General features: G+C 33.8%; 1 protein-coding gene across 1 annotated transcript; it reads right to left on the bottom strand.

Annotated features, from left to right (window-relative positions):
• Positions 1–13,132: 13,132 nt before the first annotated feature.
• LOC145634527 (auxin-binding protein ABP19a-like) lies at positions 13,133–13,783 on the bottom strand. The gene has a single exon (XM_081685949.1). The coding sequence runs from the start codon at positions 13,775–13,777 to the stop codon at positions 13,133–13,135; it is 645 nt and encodes a 214-aa protein (XP_081542075.1). The 5' UTR covers positions 13,778–13,783.
• Positions 13,784–18,738: the final 4,955 nt, after the last annotated feature.

The following is an 18,738-nucleotide window of genomic DNA, read 5'->3' on the forward strand; positions in this document are numbered from 1 at the left end:
TTAATTACTGAACTGAAATTATTTGGTTGAACTTATTTTTTTTTTTTTTGGGATTCACAATCTATTATATATTATTTTTATCGAAATTATTTTTACTAAATATTTTTTAAGGGGAAGAAAACAAGACCTATTCTTTAGGAAGAAAATAATAATAATAATAATAATAATAATAATAATAATAATAATAATAATAATAATATCGTCATCGGAAGCGGGTTAAGTATGAAGCTCGATGTCAGGCGATTGGATATGGTTTCATTTCCTTCTCCTTTTTTTCGCTTGGGGAATTAGAGAAAGAGGTTGTTGCGTTACTGAAGCGGATTCAGAGGTTCTCGATGACGCAAGACATTGGGGCTCGTGTTGCAGCTCATATCTTCACTAGGGTAGGATTTGCAATAGCTAGAGGAGTGGGGGGCCCAGATTGTATCTCGGCTTCCCACTAATTTATTGTAGGTTGTATGACTTTTGTTTTTGAGATAATAATAATAATAATAATAATAATAATAATAATAATAATAATAATAAAATAGTCTATCAACTCCACTTTGGACTCAATTTGAAGCAATAAAACGTTGTCTCAATATGTGTGTATCTAACGGTGCAAATAAGACATGACTCGACAATTATTTGGTGTAGCCAATCAAGACATTGAATGAAAATAAAGGAAATAATCTTCATTGTTTTAATAGCAAATCGAATTTTATTTCCTTTTGTCTTTTATATAATTCATTGAAATACAATAAATTTTATCTAACATATTTAATGTATTTAAATACCTTGTAAAAGTTTTATCAGCTTACAATTTTTTTTTTTTTTTTTTTTTTTGACAAATTCAATCTTGTTCTTTTTTATTCAATGGAGTCAAGTTGAATTGAAATGAAGAGATTCGTGCTTGTGTGTGCTTGTTATCGGTTATTATTGTGTGTTGGAGTACTTAAGTTTTGTGTGCATCTAGTCTAGACTGTAGACATTGTCTAAACGCCATCACGTACGGGCAATCAGCCTACAAAAAATGTTCATTAATCTATGATAATTTCGTGACACATATGGATTTGACCTTATTTCCTAACTATTTTAGTCTCTTCTCAGTAGTACACTTGCTTTAGGGTTATTTTTGAATAGGTGAAATGACTTTAGCTTATCAATTCTCCAAAAAAAAAAAACATATCCATCCCTTCTGCCACCGATAACAAAGTTATATCACTCATTCCCTAAATTTGTGGTGTATTATTTATTAATAACACTACAAAATTGTTGTATCGAAGCAAAGTGATTACAAGATATGTTTTACGTAGTCTCAAATAGAAATTCTTTAAAATTTAATGTCATTTTTTTTGGGATTAAATCTAGGAAATTTGATTTTTACCACCTTCAAATAACTATTTTATTGAATTTATCACCTCCAAAAAAAAAAAAAATTACTTTACCACCTCATAAAAAAAAAATAAAACATCAGTTTTACCACCTAATCCTAACTCCGGTGACGGAAACCGCCAGTGGGGCCCACCATAACATGCTAGTTTTTGAAATTATCCCCAAATTCTCTCGATTTCCCTTCTTCATTTCCACATCAAATTGTTGAAGATTGAAGTTTTTTTTTTGCGATTTTCTTCACAAAACCTTAATTTGGGTGATCCCTAACAATCCCACATCCTCAAATTATTCAAGATTTGTACTCGGCTCTGATTCAATTGGAATTTTCGACATTAAACAACAAAAAGGTAAGCAATTTTCATGAAGTTTGTTGTAATTTTTTGCAATTCGTTGGGTGATTGTGTTGCAATTGTTAAGTGTAATTGAATTTGCACGTTTTGTGTTATTAATTCAACCCCAATTTCATTATAAATAATTAGGGTTCATGTAAGTGTAAATTAATTTGGGGCTTTTTTGATATTTCAATTGGGCAGTAAAATTAGGGTTAAATTATGATAATTGTGTTAAAAAACAATTAATTTCAGTGAAAAATTAGCAGTTGGTACATTTATTTGATCAAGAGCACGAGTCAACTGTACCATCTCAAGGAGCTTTTCGCCCCAAACTCTCCCAGATTATGACTGAACTTCTTTCCTTCCTCAATTCCAATGGTTCTCCATTTGTTGTCAACATCTATCCCTTTTTAAGTCTCCATGGAAATTCAGATTTCCCCCAAAACTATGCATTTTTTGCAGGGACAAACCAATGAAAAATGAAAAATGTTATAAATGGATGTGGGATTGTTAGATATCACCCAAATTAAGGATTTGTGAAGAAAATCGCAAAAAAAAAAACTTCAATCTTCAACAATTTGATGTAGAAATGAAGAAGGTTGGTTTAAAAGGAATGGAAATCGAGAGAATTGAATATGGGGATAATTTCAAAAACTAGCTGTTATGGTGGGACCCACTGACAGTTTCCGTCACCGGAGTTTGGATAAAATTGATGTTTTATTTTATTATGAGGTGGTAAAGTAAATCTTTTTTTTTTTTTTTTTTTTGAGGTGGTAAATTCAATAAAGTCGTTATTTGAAGGTGGTATAAATCAAAATTTCCTTAAATCTATCTAAATTGAACTGGAATGTAATGAACTTAAATGAGCTAGACTATACGAATGATAAGAGAGCAATAGTCAGAATATGTGTTTTTCAAGAAAATTATTGAAGTCTTTTTAGAGCCTAATTTATCTTTTATTTATTATTAACTATTAGAAATTTTGTCTATGGGCGAGTTTTTACCTTTTACTTGAAGAGGTTTTTCCTATTTTTAGGCTTTAAGATTTTTTATTTGTTTTAAGAAATTTGTTAGGCTTTAAGGGTTTTAGTTATTAGGATTTATATTTATTTGTTTAATTTGTTTATGTTAGGATAGAATTAGTAATTGGTTACAAATATGATTAAGTGATAAATTAAGATTAGGATTCTTATCATTGGTTTAGGGAGTTAAGCCAAACACAAAACTTCAACTTTTGTGCTTCTTGTTGATTGCGATTGACAAGAAACCCTCAATTCCTACGGGAGTAGATATTATCCTTTTAATTTTCGTGTAATTTCATAAGTTCTTACTAAATTTCAAAAATTCAATGTTATTATAGCTTGCAATTCTTGTGATTCTTGAGAGATCCACATCAACTGAACTGAAAATGAAGCTAAATTTAAATTGAACTGATCTAATCAGATTTGAACTAAAGCGGTTGAACTTAAATAACATAATTTAAAATAATGCAAATTTCTATATTTTTAATGTTATAATGAACTGAACTAATTATATATTTGAACTGAAATGAAAATCTAAAAAGTAATTCCAAGAAAACTGACCTTAGACCTAAGCTAAGATGTGGTGCCTCATTATGGCCTTATGGGCTCCAAGGGGCATAGTAGGGCTTTCTTGGGCCAAAACTACTTTAGAGTCTAGCAACTCAACTATAGACATGTCATTCACACACCTAGGTACCTTATACTGATTGATAGATGCTCCTCTTGATATAGCATAGTCCATCAACTCCTCAAATGTTCCATTCTTTACCACTCGAATCTCTAATGGCCCGACTGATAAGTGTACAGCCCGACTTCGTCGATATACCGCGTTAAAGGCCTCCTCAATGGCTAAAGAGCACTGGCCCAATACCTCATGACCTAGCTCAGTTACAGTGTCGTTAGTCAATTACGCATTCAAAAGGTGACTTTGAGGTATAAATTTTTTTACACGGTTTACAAAAAAGAAATAATGTATTAACATATAAAATTTTACAAGTGGCGAAAAAATAAAATGTAAACAATTTAAATAAAATAACAGAGGTACTCCATATTATTTGTTAGATGATAAAAATTGATTTCCGCGTGCGTGTGTGTGTGTATATATATATATATATATATATATATATATATATATATATATATATATATAATTTCGAGTAATGGCGATGATAGAGATCAATTTAGACCTTGTTTGGTTCAACTTAATTTTACTTATTTCAGAAAAAATAAGTTAAGATTTGAAAAAATAAGTTCAAGTGACTATCGTTTTATGAGCAACTTTTTATAGCTAAATATCTTTAATTTTGTAATGAAAAAAAATTATAAAATTACATATTAATAAATTACATACTATTACGAATCTAACAAGACTCACTCAGTGACGGATCCAGAAAATTGAAAATGGGTCCTAAATTTTTAAACTTATATAACCCAAAAAATTGGAAACGTTGATATTATTAATGTTTCAATATTGCATAATGTTTTTACTTTCTAATTCATCTTTAACCCGTAAGTTTACATACATATTTTTTTCCTTTAACATTGCAACATGGGGTAGTAATCACTCTTTTCATTTTTTCTATTCACAATTTTAACCTTTTAAAAAAACTTTTATTACGAGTATGTAACAGTAACAATAACAATAACCCCAAGTGATTATTTTTCCTTACGTATAAACCATATAGAATTAGAATGGGAAAGCGCAAACGTTGCAATATTCTAAATCCGAAAATAATATATTATTTGCAATTTTATATGGAGAAATAATGTACTTCGTATGATTTATCTTTTAGGAAATCAACTTTTTAGAATGGAAGAGCAAAAACTACAATATGAAATAGATTTTTAAACACACCTTAAATTTCATAATTCTAATGCAAAAATATAATAAAGGGGATGCAAGTGCTCCCCTTGGTGGCCACATAGATCCGCCAATGGACTCACTTGATAAATTTTTTCCTTATAGATTATCATACACTTAAGATTAAAGTTTGGTCAAATAAATCAATCAGATCTGATTAGATCAGACCAGATTAGATCAGACTAAATTAAATCAGATAAGACAAGATCAAATAAGTTTAGATAAGCGAAAATAAGGTAAACTAAACAAGTTCTTACTCATTCAAAAATGACATGTATTGGCTGTGAAGCAGCATCCTCAAATCCTTATCCTCAGCAGTTGTTGGTAGGGGTGAACACCGGTCCAGATCCGGACCGGACCGGACCTGAACCGGATCAGACCCGGACCGGTTTGGACCGGCCTGCGTGGACCGATATTAGACCTGTCACTGCCGGTCCGGTCCAGCCCTGAAAATTCAAGTCCGATCTAGGTCTGGACCTGTTTGGACCGGTTTGCTTTTATCCTTTATAAAGGCCTTTTTTTAGACCTGTTTTGAACATGAATTTGGACTTGTTTTGAACTTGATTCTGGACCTGTTTCATGACCTGTTTATGGACCTTCTTTTGGACAAACTATTGACCTTTTTTTTAAGTCCAAAACTTAGTTATATAAAACATATTTAACAAGTTACATAAAGTCCTCCCCTCAAATAAAGTACTTAAAGTCCAAACTAGATTATATTAGATTGTATGCTTGATCTTGATCCCTTATCTCCCTTCAATCACACGCTTCAAACGAATCACACCAACGAGTCTACAAATACGACTTCATTGTCTACGTTGCCACATTGCACATCTAAATCAAAACGAAAATAGATTATATTAGATTGTATTGATAATTAATAAGTAATAATAAAAAAAAAATAAGTAAAAGTGCTTAATAACATAACTACCTTTCTCGATTTCCTTTAAGTAATAATAAAAAAAAAAATAAGTAAAAGTGCTTAATACGACTTCATTGTCTACATCGCCACATTGCACATTTTTATCGACTTCATTGGCAAGCTTCGAACCCTTTTCTTTTCCATGCATATCAATTAGTGACAATTCAACAAGTATGAACTTGCAATGAGGGTCAAGAATAGAAGCAACATAAATAAGCTTGTTCATTTTGTTCACATTCCCCCAATACTTATCAAACTTTTGTTTCATTGCAATAGTCATAGCTTGAAAGTTCAAATCCCCACTTTTCTCCCACTTATTCAACATATTATACATGGAAGCAATCTCACTCAAACCTTTATTACTTGTCACATAATGAGAGCCAGAGATACGTTTAGTCAAAACAAAGAACCCCTTCAAAAACAAAGTCAATCTCTGTACTTTTTTCCAATCTTCTTCTTCGGGAGGTCTTTCATTATCATTCAAATCCTCTCCATAGGGAAGAGATAACCTACTAAAAACACGCTGAAATTTCAAAGCCGTGTCCAACATTGTGAATGTAGAATTCCAACGAGTAGGGACATCAAAAGACAAGGAAGCTTTGGAATCTATATTTGCTTTTTGCACAAGATCTTTGAACCTAGATATTCTAGCAGGAGAATTCTTCACATGTTTCACGGCATTTCTAACTCTATCAATGCACACATCGTGTTGTTTGATTCCATCCCACACAATTAGATTAATGATATGAGCCATGCATCTAACATGAAGATTTTTTCCATCATTAATACATCCGGTTCTTCTAACCATTCTACTTAAGTGCATACAAGCAACATCATTTGAAGAGGCATTATCAACAGTGACAGTAAAAAGCTTATCCTCAATACCCCAATGCTCTAAACATGCCTCGACGGCTTTTCCAATAGTCTCTCCTTTATGACTAGATATTGGACAAAAATTGATTATCTTTTTATGCAATTTCCACTCACTATCAATAAAATGAGCCGAAAGACACATATAATTGATTCGTTGTATTGAGGTCCAAGTATCAGTGGTCACAGAAATTCTTTGACAAGCTTTAAACATTTCTCTCAATCTTTCTTTCTCAGTATAGTAGAGCTTTACACAATCACGAGCAATGGTCACACGAGAGGGAATAGTAAATTGTGGACATGCAACTTGCTTTAAGTGCTTAAAACCCGGTTTCTCTACATGTTTAAAAGGTAACTCATCAACAATAATCATGTAAATCAATGCTTCCCTAATCTCTTTTAAGTTAACATTCCCACACTTTGATTTTCCACTATCATTTTCTTTATCAGAAAGCAATTTAGTTTGTTTATCTTTGCCCTTATTTACATTGGTAGGATTACTCTGACATGATTCTGCATGTTTTTTTAATGTTTTTTGAGCCATTAAGGTTTCCATCAGCAGCATATGTTTTGTCACAGTACTTACATTTGGCTCGTAGTCTCCCGCCTTCAACTTACTCAATGAAGTCTCCCCAATAAGGTTTTGTCCTCTTGCTCTTTCTATTTTGTAGATACTCCCGCCCCACTTTTAACTTTTTACCCGGAGGCAAACTAGCATACAATTCTTCTACATCCACTTCACTAAGTGATTGTGTCGTGTCTTGAGAATAAGCGGGCGTTCGTTTGGATTGGGAGCTCTCCGCCTACATTAAAAAGAGATAGGTTAGGAATTAGATATAATAGCAGTAAGAGCTTGTGACTTTTTTGACATCAAAACCTGTTTATAATGGTATCTATACTGTTGAACACTTGTACATGAGTATGCTTTGGTAAGTGAGCTTATTTGTTTTCTTAAATCAGGGAGAAATGAAATGAAACGAAACAATAAGGCCACTCTCCACATCCCCAATTCAACCCCATATATAATTGATACAGAGTATCCTTTTTTTTTTGGGGGGGGGGGGGGGGGGGCTTGTTAACCTGTTTAACATGTCTTGGTTGATGAACAGGTTGCTGACTTAAACTTACTCAGAGCTGAAACACACAAATTTGAATCATGTGATCTTGACAATCTTACTGCTATTATATCTAATTCCTAAACTATGCAGTCAAAAACCAGTGATCTTTAATTTTTATTTATTTATTTATTTATTCTTCTTTGTGCAGTGATTAAATTATACTTGTAACTAAAACATGGTTCAACATTCGATCCACCTTAGAAGAACCCAACTTTGTGCTTAAAACAACATAATAACCAAAACCCAGATTGAAATCAGAGTCAAATCAACAAATAACTTCACAATTACTAACTACCAAATTATTTCAGAGCTTAGTAGCAAATGTTGTAATTTTATCGAACAGGTGGTGGGCATTGAAAAAACAAAAACCCAGAATCAAAGCTATTGAAAAATCATAAACCCACAGATTCAAAGAAACCCTAAAACCCATACAAATGCACTCAAAAAATGTAATACAATTCAAAAAATCAACATGCAAACATCAACCAAGTAAATGTAATTGAGAAAAAAACACTAACCATGAATGAGGAGTCGCAAAGAGAGATTTGATTCCAGTGAGAGAGAATCGCCGGTGAGGGAGAACGCCGGTGAGGGAGAATCGCCGGTGAGGAGGGAGAACGCCGGTGAGAGAGAATTGAACTTAGGGTTTTTAGGAGAGAGAACTGTTTGATAAATTTCTGGTGAACGTTGAGAGTGAAAATGAACTGTTTGATTTGTTTCTTGATTATACCCAAAAAAACTTTTTTTTTTTTTTTAAAAAAAAAAAAACGGGTTTTCGGTCTGGACCGGGAAATTCCGGGTTAAACCCGGACCGGACCGAAAACCGGAATAGACCTTTTTTAAGGACCGGGAACCAGACCTGAAGGTTCCGATCCGGTTTCCGGTCCGGTTAATTTATGTACACCCCTAGTTGTTGGAATCAATTTTGCTTTTCCTGCTGAAGTTCCCGTGCTGCAATAATCTCAATTTAGAAAATTATAATTTTTTTTTGGTGTAAATAGAAAGTGATAAATATCCGTTAGGTCATAGGAATTAACAATGGAAATATCAAGCACAATCAGGTACTGCTCCAATCAATCCTCGATTATTATGTCCATATTCAATTCCTAAATTAATGCAATTCTAGTCCCTCCATATATTTTTAAGTGTTTAGGAAGGCATGTTGAATAGAGTAAAATGTTTATGATGATGGAGATTTTTAATATAGATGGCGAGTTAATATTTTATTAATAAGTAAGGAATGTGAATATGTGATAGAAGTGTAATATAAATGTAGGAGTTAACAGATCTTGTGGTGGTATAAAATTCAGAGCTAGGAGATTATGTATAAATCATAAAAGGCTAAACGTCTAACATAAAACAACTTATACTCCATAATTTAAAAATGCGTAGCTTGTAACATGTTAAAGGTACAAACTAAATAGTATAGAAGTGTCATTAATAATTTTATACAAAAAATTGATTCCATCCAAGACCTTGTCTAAGGGTTTTGAACTAGATTGGGCTGAAAATTAGTTCTTTTTAATTTTTCGATGATCTAGTCGATCTGATCCAGTCTTGTTCCTAACTGGTTTATGAATATCCCTAGTGAACTGTGATTTTTTGCACCGTTAAGAAATACGAAGTAAATAAATAAAGTGACGTAAGTATAAAAATTAAAAACAACGAATGATGAAAATTACCTAATGAAAAATTCAGTAATTGGTTGTGCACAAAGAATTGGTGAGGAATCTCCATTAGCAATACGTTGGATATCCGGCTGAATATCCTCGTATGTCACCACCAGAACCTTGCTCTTAAATGTCTCAAAATCAACACACCCCTTCATCCCATGTCGTTTTAAGTACTCGGTGTCGGCGTTTTGGCTCAAAATCCTAGCCAAAACCTCCCTTTGTTGCTCCTTACACTTGCTCGTCACCTCCTCTATGAATTGCAACATTAGAACCGCAACGTCTTTCTCTCTACTCGCCATTGTCGTCTATTGTAATTGAAATAGTGTTGTAAGAGAGTGCAATAATATTGCAGGCAGCTTGTGGTAGTAGCTTAATATAGGAGCTCTTGTTTGCATTGGAGGGATAATAGATTAATAGTTAATGGCAAAAGAACGGCATGTTCACGTTAGAAGTTACGTAGATAATGCTCCACTTATGTATAAACAACAACGCGTTTATATGATTAATGGTTACTGATTAACCTTAATTGATTTAGGGTCTGTTCTCTTCAGCTTAATTTCAGTTCAGTTTAATTTATTTTATTTTAGCTCCTAATATCTTTCTCTCACAAATAATTCAATTCAGCTCAATTCAGTTCAATTTAGTTCAGTTCAGCTTAGTTTAGCTCCAATCAGTTCAGTTCAGATCAGCTTTGTTCAGGAAATCAAAACAGGCCCTTAATATGTTGTATTTCAATGCAATGTGGTTTATTATTGAAATTCTAGTGACTTCTTTCTAGTTATTCGAATATTTTGTTATGGGCTTTTACGTGGTTATTAAGCTTTGATTCTTTGGCTTAGGTAAATTGAAGATGTATTATTAGAGAGTAGGTAAATATTTTGAAAAATACGAATACTTCTTGACTTTAAAAGTATTTAATTAAATAGTTTGGTACTTTGTATGAATGTCTAATGGGTCCATCCTAAAAATTTTGGGCCTTATTATTCTTCAAAAATTTAGGATCTTATGTTAATCACCTTTATGTAAAATAGTGTAATTCTCCTAAATTGAAGTATTCTCATTAACTGAATATATATAGGTGTGTACAAAACCTAATAGGAGAGGATACAATAATTACTAAATTACACTAGAGTATATCTATAAAGAATATATACGGAGAATGTTCACATATTCTCTAACAGTCCCCCACAATTATTGACCTGAACCTGCACCAGACCCGATAGTAACCGTCAACTAATTTAATCGAACCCGACAACAATCTGAATCCGAACTAGCTTAGTACCCGACCATATTAGAACCTGAAAATGTTTATAACCCAACACAACTTGTTATTGAAGCGAGTCATGGACGGTTTTACAAAAAAAATTATATACCTTTTGTTCAGCTTATATATTGGTATAATTTGTTCAGCTTGTATACATTTTGTTCTCTCTTAATTTGGATATAGGTTTAATAAAATCTTCATAATGTTTGAACAAATTATGCAGGGCGTAATTATATGAATTCAGCTTGACCACATCGAATTTATTCGAATTGAACTTGAACCAAAACCAAGAATGATCCAACTATAAGATTATCCGACCAAATAATTTTCTGACCCAACCTTAACCCGAACCCGAATATACCATCTATTAACCTGACCAAACCCGACTCAATACAACCCGAATCTGAAATTGAACCCGTTATGAATTTGACTCAAATCGGACTTGGCCTACACCCGAAAGGGTGAACAACCCGGAATAGCCTAAACCGAAATTGACCCGACCCAAATCTGAAGCTGATCTGAGGCTAGATTGACCCAACATAACCTGATCCTGATTTGACCCGAAACCTAATTTGACCCGACCTGAACCCAACTTGAACACCTGAATTGATAGCTCTAGATACAAATGGCCTTATCTAACAAGAGACAATTTGTACATTTGGCTTAAATGAGCAAATTTTGTTATGGTTAGAAACATAAAAAGTTTATATTTGCTAATCTCTAATTAAATGGTTAAAATTTATGTTTTTTTGGAAAGTGAAAAGCTTTATTTTGGTTGAATCTTTTGGAATTATTAGGGTTGTTAGTTGATTTATATTGAAGTATTAATTATTCTATGCAAGTCTGTAGTTTAAATATAAAGTAAAAAGATGGGGAGTTTTTTTTTTTTTGGTTAAAAGGCTTTCATTTAGTCATTCAACTTAGCATCATAAGGATTACAGGAGTTTTCAGGGGCTATCCTTTGACAAAATAATTAGTACAAGTTAGACAGGGGATTAGCAGTTTCATGTACAAAACACTGGAGAAATATGCTGCAATCAGCTAAAAAAGAAATTCCCTAGATTGGACAGAAGCTCTTCCCGACTATATTTCGGGACTATCCTACAAAAATCAAATGAAATCACCAGCTTTTGTCTAGCCCCTCTTGCTACAGCATCAGCTTCCTGAACTTGGTCCCGTTTCCCTTGCTTTAAGGATAGCCTCTGAAGTTGCTGGAGGAGTTCCATGCATTCATTATATACATTAGTAAGTTCATCCCAGACTTTATCCTGCAAATTAATCCCTTGGACCACCCTTTCACAGTCAGAAAACAGCAGACCCTCAGCAAACCCTATTGACCTAGCCCACTTTAGGGAGAACAGGACAGCAAGTGCTTCCCCCCCCCCCCCCACCGCAGAGGTGCAAGGGATGTGCATAGCCATACCCTCACACCACACCCCTTGATAATCCCTACAAATGTATCCTATGCCAGCTGACATAATTATAGAGGAAAAGGAGGCATCAGTCTTTAACAACAATTGGGGAGCTGCAAGGAAGGTAAAACTAGGCAGTCTAAATCTTGGGGATATAGACTTAGGCTGGGACAGGATCAGGTTCTCATCTATCATCCAGGTGGTAGCTTTCCACCAAGACTCAGTGGGAATGTTCTCTTTATCAAATACCCATCTGTTCCTTCTTATCCAAACTCTCCAACAAATGACAGCAAAGCTGACATTCCAAGGCTTTCCCATAGGGTTATCAGTAGAACAGCTACTCAGATTGACACGGATCCATTCAAAAACAGATACAGTTGATTGGGATAAGAGTGGGTGGGGCTCCTAGACTTCAGATGCTCTAGGGCAGTCTCTCAGGACATGCAAGATAGATTCCTCTACCCCTGGGCAAAGGGGGAAGGAGGCTGAGGGAATGATGTTCCTAGCAGCAAGATGGGAGGAAGTAGGGAGTCTTTCCCACAAGGTTAGCTAGAGGAACATTTTGACTTTGGGGAGTAAGTTGAGATCCCAAATAGTGGCCCACTTGCCATCCTCCTGCGAGTTAGGATGCTGGGATCTCCAGAGGGAGTTATAAGCAGATTTTGAATCAAAGAATCTCCCATGGACAAAGGAGCTGACAGGGAAATCAAACCCCCTGTTAGGAAAATAGGTAGCAGTGATCTGCTGGGAAATGTGAGGAGGCAAAGGAAAGGATAGATGTTAGAGGGACCAGATCGAAGTTCCCATCTCTGGCCAGATGAAGAGTCATATCCAATTCATGGTGAAGGAGAGGGCCCTGGATCAAATTTCTAAGTGGACCAGGCCCTAGCCAGTTATCCTGCCAAAATTTGATCCTAGTCAAATTTTGGCAGAATAACTGGCTAGGGCCTGGTCCACTTAGAAATTTGATCCAGGGCCCTCTCCTTCACATTAGATAAATTTGTTCATATTCTAAATGTGCTCAGCATAGTCGAATTAGCAAATAAATAATGCCTCATTTTACACATTAAGCATAATTATCAACAATAATTAGATGGGCAATCTGGTGATTGAATTATTCATGTATACTATTACACATAATGAATTCTTATTAAGAAACGGAAATAATTATTACATACATGAAAAAAAATGATTTATAATTAAAATAAAAGGTTCACACGATATAAGAAGTTGACGGCAGGACTAAGGTAGCTGAAATACCATGCACGTAGTAGGATCGGAGTATTAGTTAGTGCCACCAAAAATTTTCTTCAACTTCTTCACCTGTATAGCATCCAACAAAGTCACCTTCTTAACTAATTCAGAAGGAAGGTCATTTGCACCTAGAGAAGGAGTAGTGATTTCGAAGCCTGGATTCGGGCTGTTTAAGGTTACAAACACAAGAGCAGGAATTTTTCCGACATTAACTTGGAAATGAAGTAATGTAGGTGGAATGATCATAATATCCCCCTTATGTAATGTTTTGTAGAATGGCGTGCCATTTGTGTCTATAAAACCAGCAACTATTGTTCCCTCGGATACAAGGATAAGTTCTGACACTCTGTGTGAATGAATTGGGACGGCTCCACCAACACCAAAGTCTAGACGTCCCATGGAAAGGCCTAGACCATTCAAGGCTGGGAATGTTACATCCAAAGCAAAAGAGGAATCAAGATTAAAAAGCTCATTAACTGTGTTAGTTATGTTACTTGGATCACGCAAACCAGAGAAAACAAAGTCATCTGCTGTAAGGCTAGCAGGATTTTTACAAGGGTATCCTGTTGGACCAACTGGATGATTTAAATCCGCAACACAATAATCAACAACTAATGTTGCATAAGAGAAAGGGGCAAGGAGAGCTAAGAGGAAGATAACTTTGAGAGCATCCATGTTTGAAGAAAGTTAGAGATATAAGATAGAATGGGAATGAATCTTATGAATGAAGATATGTTTTGGTTAATGTGTTAGTGTCTTTTACATTGTCCCTATATATAGAATGTACATGTACTAATACAATCTCATAGAAATTTCATTGATCATAAAATTCTTAATGCATGGGATCATGGCTTACGTGGGAATAAAGATTAAAGTCCTAGTAACATCTTCTGAGAACTTTATGAAATCATATATACATTATTTTCAAAGTTTAACCCCCGGATTTATTTACTTTCTTGCTTTTTCTTTAAAGGATAAACTAATTAGCGTAACGGAATTTTGAACGCAAAAGAAACTTCTATAAATTTACTCACGAAGTGTCTAATTTGGCAACAAGCTGCCGTAATAAATAAATTCTTTTGTCGAATGATATTTTGTAAATAAATAAAAAATAAATAAAAAATAAAAAAAAATAAAAATGGTGATATGGGGAAGACAAATCAAAACCTCGCTAAGGTTAACACGATCTGGTTTACCAAGTACTACTTGATAACCATCCTATCCGTCAAAAAAAAGAAAAAAAAAATGATAACCATCCTTACCAATGTTTTTAGGGAAATTCTCAATGGTAGCCTCCTGTTTTTGCTTATTTCCAATGGTAGCCAATTTTTTTTTCGATTATCTTTGGTAGCCCTCTACTGTTAAAAACTTACATCCGTAACCTTATTAAGCCTAAAACCGTTAACTAACCGTTAACTTTAACCATGGTCAACTTTTTTTTGTCTCTATTCAACCATTCTCTTTCCTTAGCTTCCCTTCTTTCATGGCTTCCTTCCAGCCTGCCACCACCCAACCCCAAAACCCCCACGACAACAAGCCAACCACTACCCCTATCTTCTATCTATCCCTAAAAATACCACAACAGGCAGCCGCCGACGCCCGTCGTAGCCAGGCCAAAGCCCAGCCACAACCGCGACCAATTGATGGCTTGATCGATGCCCAACCACGGCAGCAGCAACCCCCTGCCCCGCCCTTAAATTTGCCGACTTGCTGCTAGTTTGAGCGTCGTAGTAGATTGACTGAGCACCCTGACTGAACATCGTGGGGTCTGATTTGGATTGCCGGCATGAGGGGATGTTTCGAAGGTGGACGGAGGGATTGGGGATGTTGGTCGACGGTGGCCAGCGGGATTCTGGTCGGTAGGTGGTTCCTGGGATGCTTGTCAATGGAGGTCAAGGCTGGTTGGGGATGGGTATTTTATTTTCTTAATAATTTAATTTTTAAAATTAAAATAATTAACATTTTTTTCCTTTTTTTTTTTTTTTTTGAATAGTTTAACCTTAGTTGAGTAGTAAGTTAGATTTAACGGAAAAATCATCATTAAGGTCACGGTTGTAAAATAATGAAAGTTTAGGGTTACCAAAGATAATCGAAAAAAAAAATTGGCTACCATTGGAAATAAGCAAAAACAGGAGGCTACCATTGAGAATTTCCCTTTTTTTTTTTCTCCCCAATTGCATATTAGAACAATAAAAAGTAATGTTGGGAAATCTAATCTTTAGTTTCCAATTTCAAATTTATTAAACAAGGGTATTTATGTTCAAAGCAAAATATGTTACAGTATTAGTGAAAATTATCGTATTCGAAAGAAATTAATGGCCAGCCACACCGTGTGGCCAACCATTATGGTGGCTACTTTGTTATTGTTGTATGAGTTACTCACTCGATCAGGGGTTACTAAGTCGGTCAGAGCCTCAAAGGTTACTAGTCGATCAAGGGTTACTCACTCATCGATCAAGGGTTACTAAGTTGGTCATAGCCTCAAAGGTTACTAGTCGATCAAGGGTTACTTGGTGTGTGTCAGCTGGCCAAACGATGTGACGAGCCACACACAAAAGTTGTTGGAAAATAAAAGAGGTTGATTAAGGACCTATTCTGTTCAGCTTAATTTCAGTTCAGTTCATTTCAGTTCAGCTCAGTTCAGTTCTTAATTTCCTTCTCTCATAAACAATTCATTTCATCTCTTTTCAGTTCAGTTCAGTTCAGTTCAGCTCCAATCAGTTCAGTTTAGTTCAATTGTTTTCAGTAAATCGAAACTGATCCTAATTATCTCTCATTCTGAAACTAGCTTTTTCTTAGGAAAGATTCTTAAAACTATTTAACCAGCAAATTTCAAAATATCGAAAAAAAAATTAAGTAACAACCAAGACTAATACTTTTTGGGTACGAATTAACATAATAACATGCACTTGCTCGACCCCTTATGATATTGATTTACGTTACACTCGTAGTACTCATAGTCTCCTAGATACCACCTTCAAAAATCAATTAAAGTTAAGCAAATTTAAAGTACGTAGTAAACTACAAGTATAATTAAATAATACTATAGATTACAGAGTGACAGTGTTAAAATAGTCGACCATCCACAGCGATTGAACATAATTAAAATAATGAATATTCTAATTGGACGGAGATAAAGTGTAAGATCAAGTAGATTAAAAAAAGACTAAAAATTTAGCCAAAAGGTTTTGTGTGAGACCGGACTCACGTGAGATCGGGCTCAATAATAAAAGGCCAACAAAAAGGCACGGGTAAACTAAACCCGATCGCGAGGCCCGCGACACCAACTCTGCCTTAGTACTACTTCTTCCTCCATTTTTCTTGGATTGTTTTTCGTCATTGTTGATACTCCGAAGAAGAAGGTTGAGCTTTGAAGATCGGCTTCCGAGTCTAGATCGAGAAACTATCGATTCTTTGATACTTCAACCTTTCTCTCTCCTACAAGAACTAAAAATGAAGTTATAGGAGAGAGAAAATCGAATCAAAAATCTGGTTTTTCATTTGATTTCTGAACTATTTACTTCATTATACTTTCACCATTCGAATTTATCGATTCCAAAAAACCTGTTTTGTAAATAAATGTTAATTGTTACCTAATATAGTTATGAAGAAATTGCATGCCTGGTAAATCTTTAGCTTTCTTGTTATTTCAGAAGATAATGTCGGTGGGTAACTGGGTACTCACATAATCATCAACTTCTCCCCCTTTTTGCTAAAGCTAAAAACAAATGATGAATGAAGCTGTAAATGTCCTTCAGATGTGTTAATATCAAATACATGACACTAATATTTTAATATCTGACAATAATATTATAATACATGACACTAATATTCTTATATCTGACAATAATATTCTTATACATGACACTAATATTCTTATACATGACACTAATATTTTAATATCCGACAATAATATTCTAATACATGACACTAATATACTTATACTTGACAATAATATTCTTATACATGACATTAATATTTTAATTAGACAATAATATTTTAATATTAGACAATAATATTCTAATACATGACACTAATATACTTATACCTGACAATAATATTCTTATACATGACACTAATATTTTAATATATGACAATAATATCTAATACATGACACTAATATACTTATACCTGACAATAATATTCTTATACATGACACTAATATTTTAATATATGACAATAATATTCTAATACATGACACTAATATACTTATACCTGACAATTATATTCTTATACATGACAATAATATTCTAATACATGACACTAATATACTTATACTTGACAATAATATTCTTATACATGACACTAATATTTTAATATCGGACAATAATATTCTAATACATGACACTAATATACTTATACCTGACAATAATATTCTTATACATGACACTAATATTTTAATATCTGACAATAATATTCTAATACATGACACTAATATTCCTAGCTAACACCTAACCATACTAATCTATTACCAAACAAAAGATTCCTAACACTTGACCATACTAATTTTTTACCAAACAAAATAAACCTAATACCTGACTATAATAAACAAACATCTGACATTAATTACTTAATATTTGACATTTAAAATATGTCTAACAATATATTATAATATCTGACAATGATATTCTAATATATGACAATAATATTCTAATATCAAACCTTACAAGTTTACTATCATGCAAACATTAAAAGTTTAATGTCTGACATCAAAAGTTTTATATTTGACATTATAAGTTTTATATCAAACATTAAAAGGTTAATATCTGACATTTCTTGTAAAATATGTTACTCCGATACTACATACTCTAAAAAGCTTGATCAGATAATGAAATTTTACTGCACATTATGCAATTCAAGTTGTATGAATGCTTTTTAATGGACTATTCTTGTAAAATACATCTATATATGTATCGGATGACTCAGAGTATATTCCGCTTCATATTGCTGATAAAGCAGCCGAGCTTCTATTTGGGAACATCAGTGCAGAAAATTAGTACAAGTCATATAAGTTCTTGACAAAGAATAGAATTTGAGAAGGTCGCCGCCATTGTTGAGAGTCCTTTTATGGTTGAAGGTTTGCAGAAGAAAGCAATAGAGATGAAGAAGAAGAATAAGAATTGAAGAAGAATATAAAATCGGGCCGCGCGCGGGCCTATTAATAGAACGGACTCACGTGAGTCCATTCTAGCTACACAATATTTTTCCAAATTTAGCAACGTGAAAAATGTACAAAAATTAGTACAAGTAGTCAAGTATATTACACTTTACACTAGCTTAGCTAGCTAAACTGTGCTGTCTACTAAAAAAAAAATTAATAAAAGTAAATTTTGTGAAAAACTACCTATTATAGTCCAAAATTTGCGAGAAACTACCTATTAAAAAAAATGTTGTAATTGACTACCTAACTTTTGAAATATGTTGTAATTTACTATCTTATGCCGGATTATGAAGTTTGACTAAAATTTTACGGCGTTGACTTGGTCACGTGACACTTAGTGACCATCACGTGGGAAAATTGTGAGAAAATTTGGAAAAGAAAAGGGTCATTAAGTGTCACGTGACGCCGGAGAATTTTGGTTAAACTCCTTCATAATCCGGCGTAAGGTAGTAAATTACAACATTTTTCAAAAATT

Source organism: Chenopodium album, chromosome 6 (genome assembly GCF_948465745.1).
Source record: "Chenopodium album chromosome 6, dcCheAlbu1.1, whole genome shotgun sequence".
NCBI lineage: Eukaryota > Viridiplantae > Streptophyta > Magnoliopsida > Caryophyllales > Amaranthaceae > Chenopodium > Chenopodium album.

Coding starts and splice junctions, on each gene's coding strand:
- LOC145634527 (XM_081685949.1), bottom strand. CDS start 13,777: ATGGATGCTCTCAAAGTTATCTTCCTCTTAGCTCTCCTTGCCCCTTTC.